Source organism: Schistocerca piceifrons, chromosome X (genome assembly GCF_021461385.2).
Source record: "Schistocerca piceifrons isolate TAMUIC-IGC-003096 chromosome X, iqSchPice1.1, whole genome shotgun sequence".
In the NCBI taxonomy this organism is placed as follows: domain Eukaryota; kingdom Metazoa; phylum Arthropoda; class Insecta; order Orthoptera; family Acrididae; genus Schistocerca; species Schistocerca piceifrons.
The window spans coordinates 236208931-236226883 of NC_060149.1; the positions used below are offsets into that span (position 1 = coordinate 236208931).

The window sequence follows — 17953 nt, forward strand, 5'->3', positions numbered from 1 at the left end:
ATCCCAGATGTGTTCGATTGGGTTCAGATCTGGCAAATTTGGGGGCCAGCACATTAATTGCAACTAACCGTTGTTTTCTTCAAACCACTGTCTCACACTTGTGGCCTTGTGACATGGCACATTGTTTTGTTGAAAAGTGCTACTGCCATCAGGAAACGTGATCATTGTGAAGGGGTGTACATGGTCTGCAACCAGTGTACAATACTCCTTGGCCATCATAGTGCTTTACACAAACTCCACTGGATGCACAGATGCCAATTTAAATGTTTCCTAGAGTATAATGGAGCCACTGCCAGCTTATTTCCATCTCGCAGTACAGGTGTCAAGGAGCTGTTCCCCTGGAAGATGACAGATTCATGCCCTCCCATTAGCATGATGAAGAAGACATCAGGATTCATCAGACCATATGACACTCTGCCACTGCACCAATGTCTGGTGCCAAAGGTCACATGCCCACTACAGTCAAAGTTGCCGATGTCACAGTGTTAACATTGTCACATGCATGGGTCGTTGTCTGCGGAGGCCCATCGTTAGGAGAGTTTGGTGCACTGTGTATTCAGACACACTTATACTCTGCCCAGTATGAGAGTCTGATCTTAGTTCTGACTCAGTTTGCCACCTGTCCTGTTTTACTAGTCTGCCCAGCCTGCAATGTCCAACATCTGTAATGAGGGGTGGGTGGCCGTGCAACCCCACCATGTGTGGACGTGGTTTCACGTTGGGTTTGACTTGTGTTTTGGAGATACTCACCACAGCACTCCTCGAAGTCCCAACAAGTTGTGCAGTTTCTGAAATGTGAGCCTTCAGGCCATCACAATCTGCCCTCAGTCAGACTCAGATAGATTGCGCAACTTCTCCTTTCTACACATAGACGGCTTGCTCACTGATACTACATGCACCATCTGTGTGGCTGACTAGCAGTCATTCTTCACCAGGTGACGCTGCTATTGCCTGGATGGCAATAGGTCCTGGCGGTCATAATGTACACACACACACACACACACACAAGTGTAAAATATATATATATATATATATATATATATATATATATATATATATATTTTACACTTTTTCTGCTGCTGGCTGCTGTTTATTTTTATAGTATTAACTTTCCCACAGAGATATTGTAGTTTTCTCTTTATAGGTTTGCAATCAGTCTGAATCCACATTTTCTGAATCTTAACTACTATTCTATATGTTTGTTGCTAGCTCCAATAGAATCCAGAGTGGTCAGAAAACCAATTTTTGGCATATTATTGCTTTGGCTCTCCTTCTGTGTATATGCTCATTTTCTTTGCAATTATTCATTTTGAACATGTATACTTTTTCTTAGAAATTTTTGCAATGGCAGTAATGTTTACATACATTGTGTTCCTGTTGAAGATGATATTATGATTTTTTCTTCAGGTACAGACCTTACATATAACGTTTACAGGCCAAGACCAGGTATAGTTCTTGATGACACAGAATACAAACCCACTAAGCCAACTATTGCAGCTGGGGAGATATTTGATGTTACAGTTACTGCAATACAGGGTCCTGGAGGAAGTGTGAACAGTGATGGAAGACCTCACAGGCATCCAGGTTAGTAGTTCCTATGCTTAAGTAGTGTATCAACATTACATTCTGATTTCTTTGGGATATAATGGTTATGCATTTGTGAAAAAGGAGAAGGAGGATTTCAGGCAGAGGTTCCACATGAATGAAGTTTTGTGCACGTACTATATGAGTTGCACTATATGACCACTGTTACAGAGTCATATATGCATGAATTTATGGTCTTCAGTACCAATTTCAGAATCTTGTGTCACCTCCACTAGGTACATTGCTATCCTGCATCTGTGCACATAGATAATTAAGAGACATTATTATGGGAGATTGTGTTCCAAGTCAAATCACCTGTTGTACCAACTGTATAAAGTCTGTTGTCAACACTTCAGACCAAATCACATCTCACAAATGATTGGTACATAGGGTGACATGAAGAGTGTGTGCACACTCATTTTCAATCTGTAGGAGTACATTCCTCTGATGTTACTAGAATGTCAACAGAAATAGTTGAACAATGCAATGTGTATCCTGCTATGTTCATTGTTCCCCAACAAATACCTGAGATTTATGCTAATATTAGGCTGTTCTTTCCAACACCATGGTGCACTGGGTTGCTACAAATATTGCTAACTATTACACTTGTGTCATTGCCCCACTACGTAGGTCAGTGCCTCCATTACAGACAACCACTGCTGCCAAGGCAAAGTTATCATGGAACACAATTCTTGGCTACTGGCTAAAATTCTGTTAGACTTTTTTCTACTGTTTTTTTCATATTAACTGGGTAAACAGGTGATTTGATTTATTTATTTTTCCAGGGATCACCTCAAAATGATATAGGTTTCGTCATCATAATACAATAAAAATAAATGGCTCAAAACATTCATACACTTAGAATAAATAAGTATATTTTCACTAGGATATAACAGGTGATCAGTTGTGGCCTTGCTGAAGGAACTTTGCTTGAAATGATGTAGAAAAACCATAGAAAACATAAACCAGGATGGTCTGTCAGAGTAAACTATATCTTCTTAAAAATGATGCCAGTGTCTCTCCTCATCCATTTTTACAATATTCTTTGATTTACACACAGTTTTCACCAGATAACTTACTCTGAGATGGCAAAAGTCATGGGGTACCTCCTAATATCATGTTGGACCTCCTTTTGCCAGGCATAGTGCAGCAACTCAACATGGCATGGACTCTTCAAGTGATTGGAAGTCCCCTGCAGTAATACTAAACCCTGCTGCCTCTATAGCCATCCATATTTGTGGAACTGTTGCCAGCACAGGATGTTGTGCATGAAGTGACCTCTCTATGATGTCCTATAAATGTTGATGGGACTCATGTTGGGTGATCTGGTTGGCCAAATAATTCACTTGAACTGTCCAGAATGTTCTTCAAACCGATCACAAACAATTTTGACCCATTGACATCCAGGAATGGCTGTAAATGATCTCCAAGAAGCCAAGCATAACCATTTCCAGTAATGATGGGTTCAGCTGGACCACAGGATGCAGTCCAGTCCATGTGAACACAGCCCACACCATTATGGAGCCACTGACAGCTTGAATAGTGCCTTGTTGACATTTTGGGTCCATGGCTTCATGGGGCCTCTACCACACTCAAACCCCACCATCAGCTCTCACCAACTGAAATTGCGACTCATCTGACTAGGTGAGTCATCTAAGATGCAACCAACATGATCACAAGCCTAGGAAAGGTGCTGCAGGTGATGACATGCTGTTAGCAAAGGCACTTGTGTCAGTTATCTGCTGCTATAGCCCATTGACACACCACACAATCATAACAGATATGTTCACCGTACATCCCACATTGATCTCTGCTGTTATTTCATGCAGTGTTGCTTGTCTGTTAACACTGACAACTTTACACATTGTGTTGTCTGTGAGGAAGTTAGTGCCTGAAATTTGGTATTCTCAGTACATTCTTGACACTGTGGATCTTGGAATATTGAATTCGCTAATGATTTCCAAAATAGAATGTCCCATGCATCTAGCTCCAACTACCATTTCACATTCAAAGTCTGTTAATTCTCTTGTCAGAAATCTTTTCACATGAATCACCTGATTACAAATGACACCTCTGCCAATGCACTGCCCATTTATACCTTGAGTATGCAATACCACCACCATCTGTATATGTTTATGTCATTGTCCAAAGACTTTTTGTCACCTCAGTGTACAGTGTAAAACAGAGTTTTGCACTGCATCACTTCACTCACTAAGGTCACCTGTTTGTGACTCCTGGACCATGAGTATGTTGCTGTGACCCTTACACTTCCTCCAGTCTGTTTGGAAAACTGACCCCAGGCCCATAAACATGCAACTATACCCCATGCACATCTTGATGCCTTCCCCTCAATCCACTTGAAAAACTAAGTCAGCATCCCCCTATGATAAGTGAGATGCTGAGCTCATGAGAATGACTAGACACTACTGTCATGCACTATAAATCTTAGTATATAATTTTCTTATAAAAGCATTACATTGAGATCATGGGTTGCAGGTGACAGTTTGTTGTAGTTGTCCCCTTTCATTACTAACCACTGCACTGAATCCTGTAAATAATCTTTAATTGTGCAGCATGTATTAATTATGAAAGAGGTTTCAGTTGCATTTTTGGACAGATGTATTTTAGTAATCTTTTTGACCTCCTTGGTCAGTTTATTATAGTGTCATTTTACTGATTGAAAATGCTGTTTGGAGTATTTTGTTTGTTGTAAATGAAAGTCCAGACTGACTCTTGTTAAGTGATTATGTATAGAAATATTAATGAAATACTCAGTAATGTTTCTCATGATTTGCACAACAGTTTGGTAGATATACTCACTTGGCACTATAAGGACTTTTTTTTAAATAGATCTTTATAATGATCCTGATTACTATTCTGTTTATTATTTTCATGGCCCTTTTCTGCAGAATAAAAGTTGTTTCCAAGTTTTATGCATTTGATCCCCAGGAAAGCATCTCATCGCTAAGAACTGAAAGTACATAGGAATAGGATGTCACCAAAAGATATTGGCTGTTATGGACTTGTGACAGAACCATAAGAGCATAACATACTGATGACATTCTTTTTGCTACTATCTTTGGGTGTTCATTCCATGTTAAGTGACAATAAGTATTTGTCCCTAAAAGCTAAGTATTTGTTACACAATGGTCAACAGCGTCAAAAGCCTTATACAAGTCAGAATATGCATGGAAAACAGTCATCCTTGTCAAGAGCTTAAATTATGACATTAGTGAACTCTGTAAAGATTGATATTGTATGTCTTCCACTTCAGAAACCAAATTGTGCTTTGCTGAAAAGGTTGTGTTTCTCCATCTAACTTATTGGTCTGTCTTTCATGATCAATTCAATTATTTTTGACAGTGTAGACAGTAATGAAACTAGCCTGTAGTTTTCAATACTCTCCACATTACCTTTCTTTAGTAAGGGCACAACTTATGTGTGATAACTAATGCAGTGAAAACCAACTGGGAAAAGGAAATTGTGGAAGACCTCAAGAAACTGAACTTCTCCACAGAAGACATGACAGACAGGGAAAAATACAGAGAAAAAATACAGAAAACAGAAATTTCAGCAAGCACCCAAAGAGAAGAAAATGCGAAAAAGTGGCCAGAAGAGAGAAAGAAAAAACATACTGAATATATGAGGGTTTTTGGAAAGAAAAAAGAAACAGACAGAAAAAAATACCATGAAAATTGATTGTATTGTAGCACTGCCTCAAGAGGGAATTAACAACAACAACAATGAAAATAATAATAATAAAACATGGCTACTGTTGCACATTTATAAAACTGGCTTTTTTCTGTGCCGTGGCTCACCTCAAGTCTGTTGGTCTGGTGAAGCTCACGCTGGCTGTGTGGTAACTGACAAGCTTTTGGGAGTTAGTTACCAATTGTACCACAAGGTAGAACTGCCTTCCGATCTATATTAATTTAATAATTAAATTGCTTTATTTGTGGTAATGTGTTTTACAAGTCTTCATACTTTAGTACATCATGAATGTTTGTAATTCTGAAGTGTGTTTGTTGCTTGGTTCTGGGGGTGGGGGCAGAGGGCAAACCATACCACTGCCCAGATGGCAGGTTTTTGGGGGTGGCAAGATCTTAAATTTTAATATGGTTCCAAAAAGATGAATTAAACAAGACAATGAAAGTTTCACGTAAATGAATAAATGTGATAAGAAGTTGAAAATATGAGTCGTTCGTAAAATGTAGTGTCTTACTGGAAAATGTCTTTGATACTGTGAGACAGTTGAGAAATGAAGCACTGGAATTGGTTATCTTGGATGTATCTTTCAAAATAGCAAAGCTTGCTAGTATTAGTGTTTCCACCTCAGTTTCTACCATGCACCTACACAACACTTAAAATGTACCTAAGTCAGCTTGGAAGCTCCTACAACTGTGGAAAACTTTGTATTATAAATAAATAAAAATAAATGTCAGCATATGATGCCCTAACAGTTCCTATACACCCCACCCTAAACACCTGTAGCAGTATCACTGAGAAAAACACTTTGAAATAGATGAATAAAGAATAAGTAAAATATGCAATGCACACCACATTCCATAATCTTTTGGATCCATAAGTTACGATTAGAATGTCATTTACATGTGGGTAGATGCATGCCTCTATCCCCCACTACTCCATCTCATCTGGGTCTGCCATTAATATACCATTTGCACTGCTCTTCTTCTTGCCACACCCACGTAAATCAATTTTTTGTGCATTGTTTGTAACTTCTTTTCACTTCTTCCTCATTCCCTTTTCTTTCTTGATTATGGAGCCATAATGAACAGAATGATGCCACAAAGGCATCAGTTTATGCAGTTTAATTCTCTTATTTGGTGAGAAAAAAATCTGATTCCTTTTCTGTGGCTACATGGTGCTGGGTAGTCTTGAATGGGCATACACTGATGAGTCCAAACATTATGACCACCTGCTTAATGGTTTGTTTGTCTGTATTGCAAGCAAAATACCTCAGTAATTCTGCATATCACAGATCCAACAATTTGTTGGTAGGTTTGTGGAGGTATGCAGCATTAGATGTCTACACTCAGGACACATAATTTGCATAAATAATGGGTCACTGATTTGCGTACACAGTGATGGCGCCCAATAGCGACCCATGTAGGTTCCATAGGATTTACATCAGGTGAATTTAATTGCTAAGATATCAACATGAGTTCACTATAATGCCCCTCAATCCACTGTAGCATGTTCTGGTTCTGAGACAAGGACAATTATAATGCTGAAAGATGACATCACCATCGGGGAAGACATCAAGTATGAATGGATGATGCAAGTGGTTTGCAGCTGTCAGTGTGTCTTCAATTACTACCAAAAGTCCCATGCAAGTGCAGGAGAGTGTCTCCCATAGCATAATGCTGCAACTGCCAGCCTCCGTCCATGGCACACTGCACATTTCGAGCTGCCATTCATCTCAGTGATGGCACTTGTGGAGATGACCATTGACCTAGTTTAGCATAAATGTGGTTCACCCAAAGAACCAACATGTTTCTGTTGATTGAAGGTCAAATCCTGATGGCTCCATACCCTCTGCAATTGTAATTGATGAAGTCATTGGGTCAACATGTGAATTCATAGGGGTGGTTTGGCTGTGGAGCTCCATGCTCAACAGTGTATGATGAACAGTGTGCTCTGAAACATTTGTGTGCACCAGCATTGTGTTCATTCAGAAGAGATGCCACAGATCACCATCTATCATTCTTTACAGAGCAGACAAGCATTTGAACCCCACATTCTGTGAAGAGTCGTGGACGTCCAACCATTTAACTCCTGATGGTAGTTTAATTGTCAGTCTACCTCTTTCTGTAGATGCTTTTGACAGTAGCATGTGAACATACTCATCCACAGTCTTTGCTAGGGTGGTCCCCCATCCATCTCTGCTGCACATACAGCATGTTACATGCCCGCAACATCACCAGATGGAATCCAACTACGTGGTGGGCATTGGTCATAATGTCCTGTCTTATCAATGTATGTCTGCTCTAACACTGAAGCCATTGGGTAAAACAAGATTGGAGTGTAGCGTTGATGCAGTTGCTGCTCTTAAGTATAACATAGGAGAAGTCTATAATACATTGGTTGAAATAACTGGACAGAATGGTTGCAGATGAGGTTGGGAGATGGGCAAACCTTAGCCGTAATTTTTCATTTCTTTGTTCAGTGGTGATATTCTATGATACACTACACCACATCATTTTTGCAGCAAAAGCACTCAAAGTACACTGAATGACAGTTACTTAGGGAGAAATTGAACTTGCTGAGGAACAACAGCCACTTACTATGAAAGAGATAACACTCAACCAGTGATAGTAAAAGGAAATGTAGAGGGTAGGACGTGTTAACTACAGCAAAGCCTGTGTACGAGTGCTCTGTGTGCATTTGACAGTTCATACAGTACAGTGTTTGATGAAGGTTGTTGTTGTAACTAGTAGTGCAACATTCTGTTTGTTATGGCAACATGTCTGCAAGACATCCTTTGAGTACTTATGATAGTGAACAAGCAGTTGAATGCTCAAAGATGGTCAAGGTGTCACTACTGTTGCCACAGTAGTGGGAGTGTCTAAAAGTGTCATCTCGCAATTAAAAAAGGCTGCTGAAGGTGGAAAATGTTATGGGAAAGCATGCTGGTGGTTGTAGATGGATAACCACACTGCGAGATGATTTATACATAGCCTTAGTGGCAAAAAGGAATACACATCTCGCTCCTAGGCAGATTGCTGCAGACGTTGTAACCACTAACCATACACCTGTCTCTACCAGAACTGTTTTTCAGCAATTAAATCGGGCTAGCATGTATGCTTGGGACCCTGTTAAATGCATCCCACTGCAAACACACCATTCATGAGAAAGCGTTTATTGGTGTTGGGTGCATGTTGGTTGTGTTCAATGACAGCAATCCAGAGCGATGTTCTCTAACAAATATCAGTTTACTGTGGCAAGGGAATCTGGCTACCAGTTGCTGTGGAGAGAGAGGGGAGCATGTTATACAGCACATAAAGTTCATAACTGTCATCGGTATGGCAAAGGCATTATGGTGTGCCCAGGCATTATGCACAATGGTGGAACACTGTTACATATCTTTGCACAAGGTACTATTACAACACAGCAGTATTGTAGGGATATTATTCTGGACCATATCCATCAGTTTAGGGGCGTGGTATGTCCCATATTTCTGTTTGTGGATGACAGTGCCCACCCATTCAGGAGTGCTGAAGTGTCCAACAAACTGAAGAGTGAATATATTGAATGTTCGGAATTTCCTGTACACTCCCCAGACTTAAATGCTATAGACATATAACATAGCTGGGATGCTCTTGGCAGCAGTGTTTCTCAACTGATACCCCTCCTCAAACTGTGCAATAACTGGAAACCACCTTGAAAGAAGAGTGTGTATCAAACACTAATATTATTTACATCTATTATCCTGCTTTCCCATGAGGTGAAATCTGACTATTTTTCATTATAAATATACCACTCAACCTCCATTATGTATGTCCTGTGTTGTCAATCATAGCCTGTGATTATTCCTGCCCAAGCATATCCCTGTTTCTTAGCAATTGGCAAGCAGTGCATTACCACAGATATATTGAAAACTATTGACTTGCTGAGAAAGACAACAGAGTTTTTCACAACCTATCCGGAGGACTTCAAATTCTGAGATTACCCACTATTTACTAAGGAACTGGCAACTCAACTCAGTATAGAAAACCCAGTAGATGGTACAATGCAGAAACAACAGGGACTGAAGAGGAGACGTTTCCAGTATGAGGGAGGAGAAGAAAAAATTCAAGATCCACAAATGCAGTGCAAAACAGATGTTTACATTAAAGTATTTGATGTTATAATATGTGCACTCAGTGGGAGCTTTCAACAGCTCATAAGTCACACTGATGTTTTAGAGTGACATGTCACCTGACATTTTAAGTGCCAATTGTTTCAAACTGTTCTGCAGTTTTAATCATGAACAGGCTACGAACATCAGTCTTATCAGTTTTAAAGATGGACTTTAATTGGTCTCAGTGTTAGCAAAGCCTGGTAGCACACCAAGTGAAACTGTAAATCTCATATGTGAGTATAGTTTTGTGCCCAATGTAAACGTAACCCCATGAATTTTGCCAACACAACCAGTGACAGTGGCAAATGGAAAAAGAAGTTTTTCAAAGCTTAAACTGGTTAAGACAAACCTGATGTTGACAATGGATCAGGCACAACTGTGGGGGCTGGCAATGGTGTCAATTGGACATGAGAGCTTGCTGAATGTTTGGATTTCAACGAAGTCATACAGGAGTTTGCTGATACCAAAGCAAGAAAAATATCTTTAATATAAGGCAAGCACGTAAATATGTATTCATAATTAATTTTAATTTTGATTTATTTATGTATGTCATGCATTTTAATTCATTTACTTAGTAAAGATTTGTTGCAGGTAAGCCTACAATTGTTTTGTCTAACAATGAAATAAGTTGCCAAATGTCACCTACCTGTTCAAACCCAATGTTGGAGGTACTATTTCACATACTATAGTATGTTTACTTTTCATTGTTTGCTGAGACCCATAGTTCTGTTGGGAATCCATTGACATAGTTTGAAACATTTCGTGCCCGTTGCAATTTTACCGTCGTATGCAATCTGCAGCTGTTCAGCACTGCAGTGAACAGTTGTTCAGTGTGCAGTGAACAAGTGTGCATTTCTTTCTTTGTCTTTGTGCTGTGCTGTGAATATATAGTACATGTGAAGATAAATGTGTATACATGTGAAGATAAATCTGCATATAAATATGTGCTTTCACAAAACCTGTCTTGCACTAGTATTGTGAGAACTCTACTCGCCTACACTCTCCTCGGCAATTGTGGTGCTCATCCCTCTTCACTGCATGCTCCTTGCTGCTCAGGAAATGAGAAAAAGCAAACAGATTTTAGTTATATACTCCGAGAGTGACATAACTTCATTCTGGTTGATGTAATCAATTTTTGAGTTGCAATTGATGATATTATACACTATAAACATTTGGTTTCTGCTTCACTGACTGGCTCTGGCCTTAAATACTCATTCACATCAAACATGTGTATGAGTAAGTGTGATGCATGAAAGTAAGACATCATAGATGAATGACATTGTGAGAAATGTTGACCATGTCTGAATATGCAAGGTGGGGGGCAGTGGTGGCGCTTGAAATATCTGCACAAGGTGGCAAAACCCCAGAGCCAGCCATGTTCATTGTTTCCGTGGCATACTTATTTGTTATGATAAATGAATCATTATAATATTTTACAAAGAACAACCTTAAATGAATGGTAAGTGAATATAAAAGAATCAGTCAGTCTCATTTTGAAGAGTTTTAAAGTGAAGATGTAATTCTATTTTTCTTGGAAAAAGATAAATACTTTGATTTGTATTTTTTGGACCTCCACTGCTCTTGTAATACAGAGATCATTATTTGACATTTAGAGACCAGAACCTAATAAGTAATGCTTATCTGATCTGATACTCAATAGATTAAATCTGACAGCGTCATACGATTATCAAAAATCTGAAATAAACACCGATGCATTAAAAATATTAACTCGAATAGTAACTGACAGCAGAATATTTATAATGCCATTCCTTAAAGATAGTTTTATGTACAAAAAGTGTTTGAAGAATCCATCATTTTATAGCAACAAGTGAAAAACTAGTGCATCAGTAAGATGTAATCAGATTGAGAGGGGGGGGATTACAGTTTGTGTGATGTACTCAGTGACTGAATGATTCTACCTTTTCATTCCAGCAGTAATCACTTATTGGATTAGTTTTTTTATTGGTCTCACTTATTCTTTTCTTTCATTTATTAATGTGTGTACCTCCAATCCAAAATTTCAATAATTTCTTATATTTTTATTACTTTGTCAGTTATTAATTACATTCTTTCTCTCTATGATCAGAAACTGGTGATGTCTCAGTTATAACTATGCCACAAGAAGGACAACACTTTGTGTCAATAGATGGAAAGCGTACATACATAAACTTGTTTGGTAGCACTACAGATTCTCACAGTGTAGCACCTAGCAGAGTCCATCAATTCCCTGGGTAAGTGTGCAGTACTACATATCTAGCAACAGTAATCTTATTATAGTCACTATAAATGTAACATTTCCCATATAACAAATTAGAATACAATTGTAACTTGTCAAAACAGATTAGCTTTATATTTTTGATCAGCTTCCCATTTTTTTTTTTAATGAACCATTAAACTAAATTTACTGCATATGGGACTGTGGCAGGAATTTCCTGGCTGATTGACAGATCTCTTCATACAAAAAGTAGCACATATACAGTGCTCCCAGGAGCAATGGTCAATATTCAGATATATGACAGGAACAATTATTTGAAACAAAAAAGCTTCATATGAACGTATGCCCTACTCTGCATGGTTCCTGATAGAACACATCTAATGTACATTGTTATTTATTTTCTGTATTATTCAACACATTGTCAGGTTCACACATATACTCATGTACAACTGTTAGTAATGATTACAACATGCACTTCACAAAGTATCAATTGAAAAAAATACATATTTTTAACACATTCACCTCTAAGTGTTATTGTACATGTCACACTACACCTGTTATACAGTTCACAATAAATGTTCTAATTTCCTGTCATCAACTTCAGTGCATTTGCGCACTCTTGGGAGAATGTGTTGTGGTGCTTGTCTGACTGCCTCTGCGCATTCCCTAATGAGGGAACCAGTGTCCATGATGTGATGAAGCAGTTCATCTTGTATGTTCATCTTTTGTTTGTACACCTCACAAGGGGAGGGTCTGACATGTGCTCACCAGTTTTTCAAGTTTTGCAAAGATATTCTATATTTTAAATAGAGAGACACATTTTTTGGTTGCATGCTAGACACTCCCTAATTTTTGAAAAAATCTTGGTCAAAGTTGATGACAAGAAATCATATTTTCAATGCTATACATCAAACGACCATCTAGATACAACCATTTTTTATATAATGTGGAGTCCAAAGTTAACAATGTTCAGGTTGTTAACATTTTTGTGTTTTCATGCTGTAGCTTGGGTATCCGTCATTCAGTGTGTCGAGCAGAGTGAGGTTGGTTGTTGAGAGGTCAAGGCACTACACTATCAAACTGCTAGTCCATGTTTGATTCACCATCATGGCATTTTCTTCACTTGATATTATTTTGGTGTGTCTGATAATATTTTGCTAACTGGAATACTTGGCTTTGTCTTTTTTGAAGCAAAACATCAGGAAGTGTGATTTGCAATCAAATAAATATATATTACAGTGGACTCATAGTTGCTTTCATCATGATACATTGTACAAAAATATGCCTAAAATATATTATTGCAAAATTCTAACTGATCGTCTATTTGTGAACTGTCTCACAATCACTGGGGTGAAACTTACAATAGAAACAGGCAAAACATAAATGTTTCTCACACCATTTGTAACACATGAACAAAATCTTACTTCATTGACATGTTTTCCAGTACATTGTTCATGGGCAACATATCAGATTCATGTTGCTAAAAAACAGATTAATCAGATATCAGTCTTGATACATACCAAAAATATAAAAGCATATCTTGAAATACAGAAGTGGACCTCTGGTTATGGACCAGTGCATGAATTTTGATAGCATCCACCCTGTCTTGTAATTCTCTGCTCTGTTATGATGCCACATGATTTTGAAGTCATGTGATGAAATTCTGTACCTGTTGAAAAAGTAATGTCACATGGTTAACATAGAGAGATCCATTTTGGTAGTATTACTTTCACAGTGCAGGTTGGTAGAGCATCACCATTTATGAAGATCCTTACTGTGCATCGTGTGTCATGATGACAATAATTGTCAACACATTATATATACTTATTTGATTATTAATCACACATCCCTATATTGCACTTCAAAAAAAGGAAGTAAGGGTTCCCATTATCAGAATATTATCATATACTCAAATACACTGAAAAAACATCTGATGAAGAAAGAAGCCACCATCAAGAATCAAACATGGACCAGCAGTCTGGTAGTCTAATGCCTTGAATGATTAACTGCTGTCCTCGTGCTCTTAGACACAATGAATGATGTGTAGCCAAGATATAGTGTGAAAACGCAAAAATGTTAATAACTTAAACATTGTTAAAATTGGATCCCATATTATATTAATAAAAAGTCTTTGTTTTTAGATGATCTTTTTCTGTATAACATTGAAAGCACGATTTTACAGCATCAATTTTGACCGTGATTTTTTTAAAAAATTAGAGAGTGTTTAGCAAAAAGCCAAAATGTGTTTCTTTATTTAAAATGTACAACATCTTTGCAAAACTTGTAAAAATTGGTGGCCCACATGTCAAACCCTCCCCTTATCAGATTTCATCAAACCCCATAAACAAAAATCTAATGGCATAAGGTCTGGTGATCTTGGTGGCCAGTTAATTGAACTACCATAACCAATCTAGCAGGTAGGTTAAGTGCATTTGAGGTGTGACCTCACAAGTGTGGTAGAATGTGGAGGAGCTCCATCATACTGGAAGTACATTGCAGTTCATGTGGCCAAAGGAACATCCTTATGGTGTTCAACAAACAAATTTTACAAAAATGCAAGTAGTTCTGTCTGGTCATTTGCTCTTCTAAAATGACTGGACCTATCAGCTTGTTGCTGTTCATGCTGAAACAACCACTGAGCAAAAAATGAACTTGGAAATTGGTTTCTACTGGAATGTGTGGATTTTCCTGCCACCATTAATGATTATTACATGTGTTATTGATTCCATACATTGTAAATATGGTCCTACTAGTGAATAGTGTTAATGGAAGCAAATTACAATTTTCATTTAACCAGCAACAAAATTCAAGTTACGTGGCACTGTAGCCAATGTGAAGATTGTGGACATGTTGTATGTGAAATGGGTGCAAGTTTTTTTGCATGCATTCATGGGACATTTATGCATGCAGAAAGTCACTATGTGTAGTTGTAGGACTACACCGCACCATTTCAACAATGTGTAACTGTTCTTGCATGGTTGTTGAACTACATGTTCAGAAGAAAAATGGGAACTTTGAAGAATACTTGCATCATGCAGTGTTCTGAAAACACACACACACACACACACACACACACACACACACACACGGCCACATTGTCATGGCTAACTACATTGTACTGGCACTGCAAGTCAGCTGGGGTGAATGGTTGTATCGGGTGTGGAATGAATGGAGTAGAAAGGAGTTGGGGCAGAAGTTTCACAGGAAAGGTGGCTGATGTCCAGGATGAAGATGCAGCAAGCGCACGCAATTGGAGTATGGCATTAGTGAGCTTGCTGTGGCATAAGCAGGTGGAGTTATGTGTAGCACCTAATTATGTGGAGGAGTGGACTAGGAGTGGGAGATAAAACAGAGGAGAAGGGAGGATTTCAGGACTGAAGAAAGTGTTGAAGGACTGTTCCCATTGATATAGTTCAGAGAAGATGGTGATGATGTGAACAAATGACATGGTTTGTGAAACAGCCATTTAAGTCAAGTATGCTGTGAGCAGCTGTGTGTTCTGCAACTGGGTGGTCAGCTGAGCACTTGGCTACAGTTTGGTTGTGGCTACTCATTTGGGTGGACAGTTGTTTGGTACTCGCATCTACATAGAAGGCTGTGTAGAAGTTACAGCAGAGCTGGTACATGATATACGAACATTCAATAATCACACATCCAAATGGCATTACTTATGGTATTTATTTATGTTTAAATGTAAATTATCATGGAAAAAAGAATAACATTTGGAAACGGCATTTATTTTAGATTTGCTGTACCTGAAGATCAACCAACAACACCTTCACATCAAGTACCGAGCAGACGTCCATTTACAAGACGACCTACTCAGACTCCAGTGAGGTGAGAAACTTTTGATCACTACTCCATAAAGCAAAACTCCTGTACTCTCTGTAGTTTATAGCTTTTTCCTGTTCCTCCACTCACATGTGATCAAGTATGAGAATAATTTTGTGCTACATTAGAATACAGGGCGTTCCAGGAGGAATGGTCAGTATTTAGGGATATGACATGAATAATCATTTGAAGCAAAACATTCCAGTAAACATGTGCTCAAAAATGCATACCTTAAGAGTTTTGAGCACTTCTTCATCTTTGACAGTGTGAAACAAATCTCCTATACTGTAAGCTCTTTGCTTTCCTTATTTTGAGAGGGGGTAGTATGGACCAAAACAAGGAAAAAGTCTAACAATCAGGGTCTCTAAAAGTGCATACCTAAGAGCTTTGAGCACTTGTTCATCCCCACTACTGCGAAACATATCTCTTCTACCAAACAAGTGCATGTAGGTCTTAAGGTATGCATTTTAGATCCCATGTTCATGAAACAAATTTTTTGTGTTTTGGTCCATGCTACCTCCTCCCCAAATTTGGAAAGCAAAGAGCTTGCAATAGAAAAGATTTGTTTCACAGTATTGAATATGAAGAAGAGCTCATAACTCTTAATGTGTGGTATACATTTTAGAGCTCATATTTACTATACTTTTTTGCTTTGAATGATGGTTTCTCTCATATCCATCAGTCTTGACCATTACTTCTGTGACACTATGTATGAAGTGAACCTCATGCTGCTTACATAGTCTCTTGTGTCTCTTCTGAAAGTTTATAAAATTCCTAAAAGAAACTAAGAAACTAGTTGGATTTAGTGTATGCTGAAATGATCAGTAAAGCAGTAGTAAAACAATAGTTTCACAAAATGATAATAAATGAAGTAGATGAAGTAGAATTGCACCTATGAGCTATTTAAAGAGTGTGATCACTTCTGTATCTATGTGCACATCTTTTTTTAAGTTTATCTCAATTACAGGTAGAAGTCTTATGTTCAGTATAATTTCAAGTCTGCATCTGGATCACAATAACAAAGTTATTGTCAGTTAGACACAGAAAGGTGCAGTACTGGTGGTTTGCAGTTATCTGTACACTAATATGGCTGTGGCAGCAACAGCAGTGCATTTCAGTTCAGCATTTTTTCATATATTTTCTGTTAACCTGTGGTACTGAGTTTGCCTTATCACTTTGATACTCACTTTTGCTATTAGCTACAGGCATTCTTTTCTATATTATAAAAATCAGCACAAAGAAACAAAGCATATGATGAAAATGAATCACAGCAGTAATGTAGCAGTCATAATTGTTATCTGCAGAATAATATGACAACAGTGAAGAAAATGGAAGGCATGGCCTAGTTTCTTCTCTGGTTGGTTGTTAGTGTGACAGCTCTTCTGTCAACAGCCATCATTCAGTCAAGCACATTATTACACTGGTTCAGATATAGAGATGTAGGTCTGTGTACCATTTTATTATGAGTGCACATGACTGATAGCTGCAAAAATACAGTTTATCTTTGGATAGTATCTTATTTAACAGAAAGAATAGGTCATGAGTGATTGCAACAAAGTAAATTTTTAGTTATGTAGCATACATGATTCAACTTAATGATTTAGCTACCTTGTTTAGCATGCCCTCTCTTTTCATACTTGATTGTTTATCTTATGCTTCATTGATGCATTTGTATTGTATAACTGACTGGAGCTTTGCAAGATAGGAACATGTCTTTGGAGAAAACTGTATTGATTTCCGAGTTCACATGCCCTGTGATGTTAGATTTCAAAGCTTCTCTATAATCACTCCACATGCCTATCCTTATAGCACGTGTCAAAACACAATGCCCAGTATTTTTCGACACCTTGTCAAAGTGATTAAATTATACCTACGTATATAACAATATTCTTACTTTCAGTAGAGTACTAAACCACTATATAAAAATTAGAAAAAAGGAATGGGAATTTCTTTTTGTTTGCTATGAAATCAAAAGCCTGGAAGAGGCTATTTCTGAAGTGGTGTGTGTGATGTTTCTACAAGCATGTGTTCATATTATCTGCTTATTCTGACATTATAATCTGAAAATTTTTAATGTGAATTTCTGCAATTTTCTTGAGAATGTTGAAAAACATCATAATCCAAAGTTTGTTCTTACATGGCTATTTCTTTTACTTTTTGTAGGATTGACACATGCATTGTTGGAGATGATTCAACTTGTGATGCTGCACAGAATGAGATATGTCGAACAGAACAAGGTGTATCATCATGCCACTGTCGACCAGGATTCAGCCGACGCAAACATCGTGAACCATGTAGAAGTGAGTTATTGTGTAAAGCTATGGATGTTTAATACTGATTTTTTTCAGGTGTTGAGATCTAAGCCCTTGTTAACAGCTGTATCAGATATGTGGTGATTGTGAGGATAATTAGCCAAAAGAAATTTAGAATTGAATTATTTGTTATCTAGCTAACTAGGTTAC

General features: G+C 37.9%; 1 protein-coding gene across 2 annotated transcripts in view; it reads left to right on the forward strand.

Moving 5' to 3' along the window:
• The window catches only part of LOC124721235 (mucin-6-like), a 282929-nt gene that overhangs the window by 220575 nt on the left and 44401 nt on the right, over window positions 1–17953 (forward strand). For both annotated transcript variants that reach the window (XM_047246092.1, XM_047246093.1), the window contains exons 6-9: window positions 1408–1584; window positions 11532–11676; window positions 15405–15497; window positions 17655–17791. In XM_047246092.1, the coding sequence (XP_047102048.1) occupies window positions 1408–1584; window positions 11532–11676; window positions 15405–15497; window positions 17655–17791 (552 nt within the window). The remainder of the gene's footprint in view (window positions 1–1407; window positions 1585–11531; window positions 11677–15404; window positions 15498–17654; window positions 17792–17953) is intronic.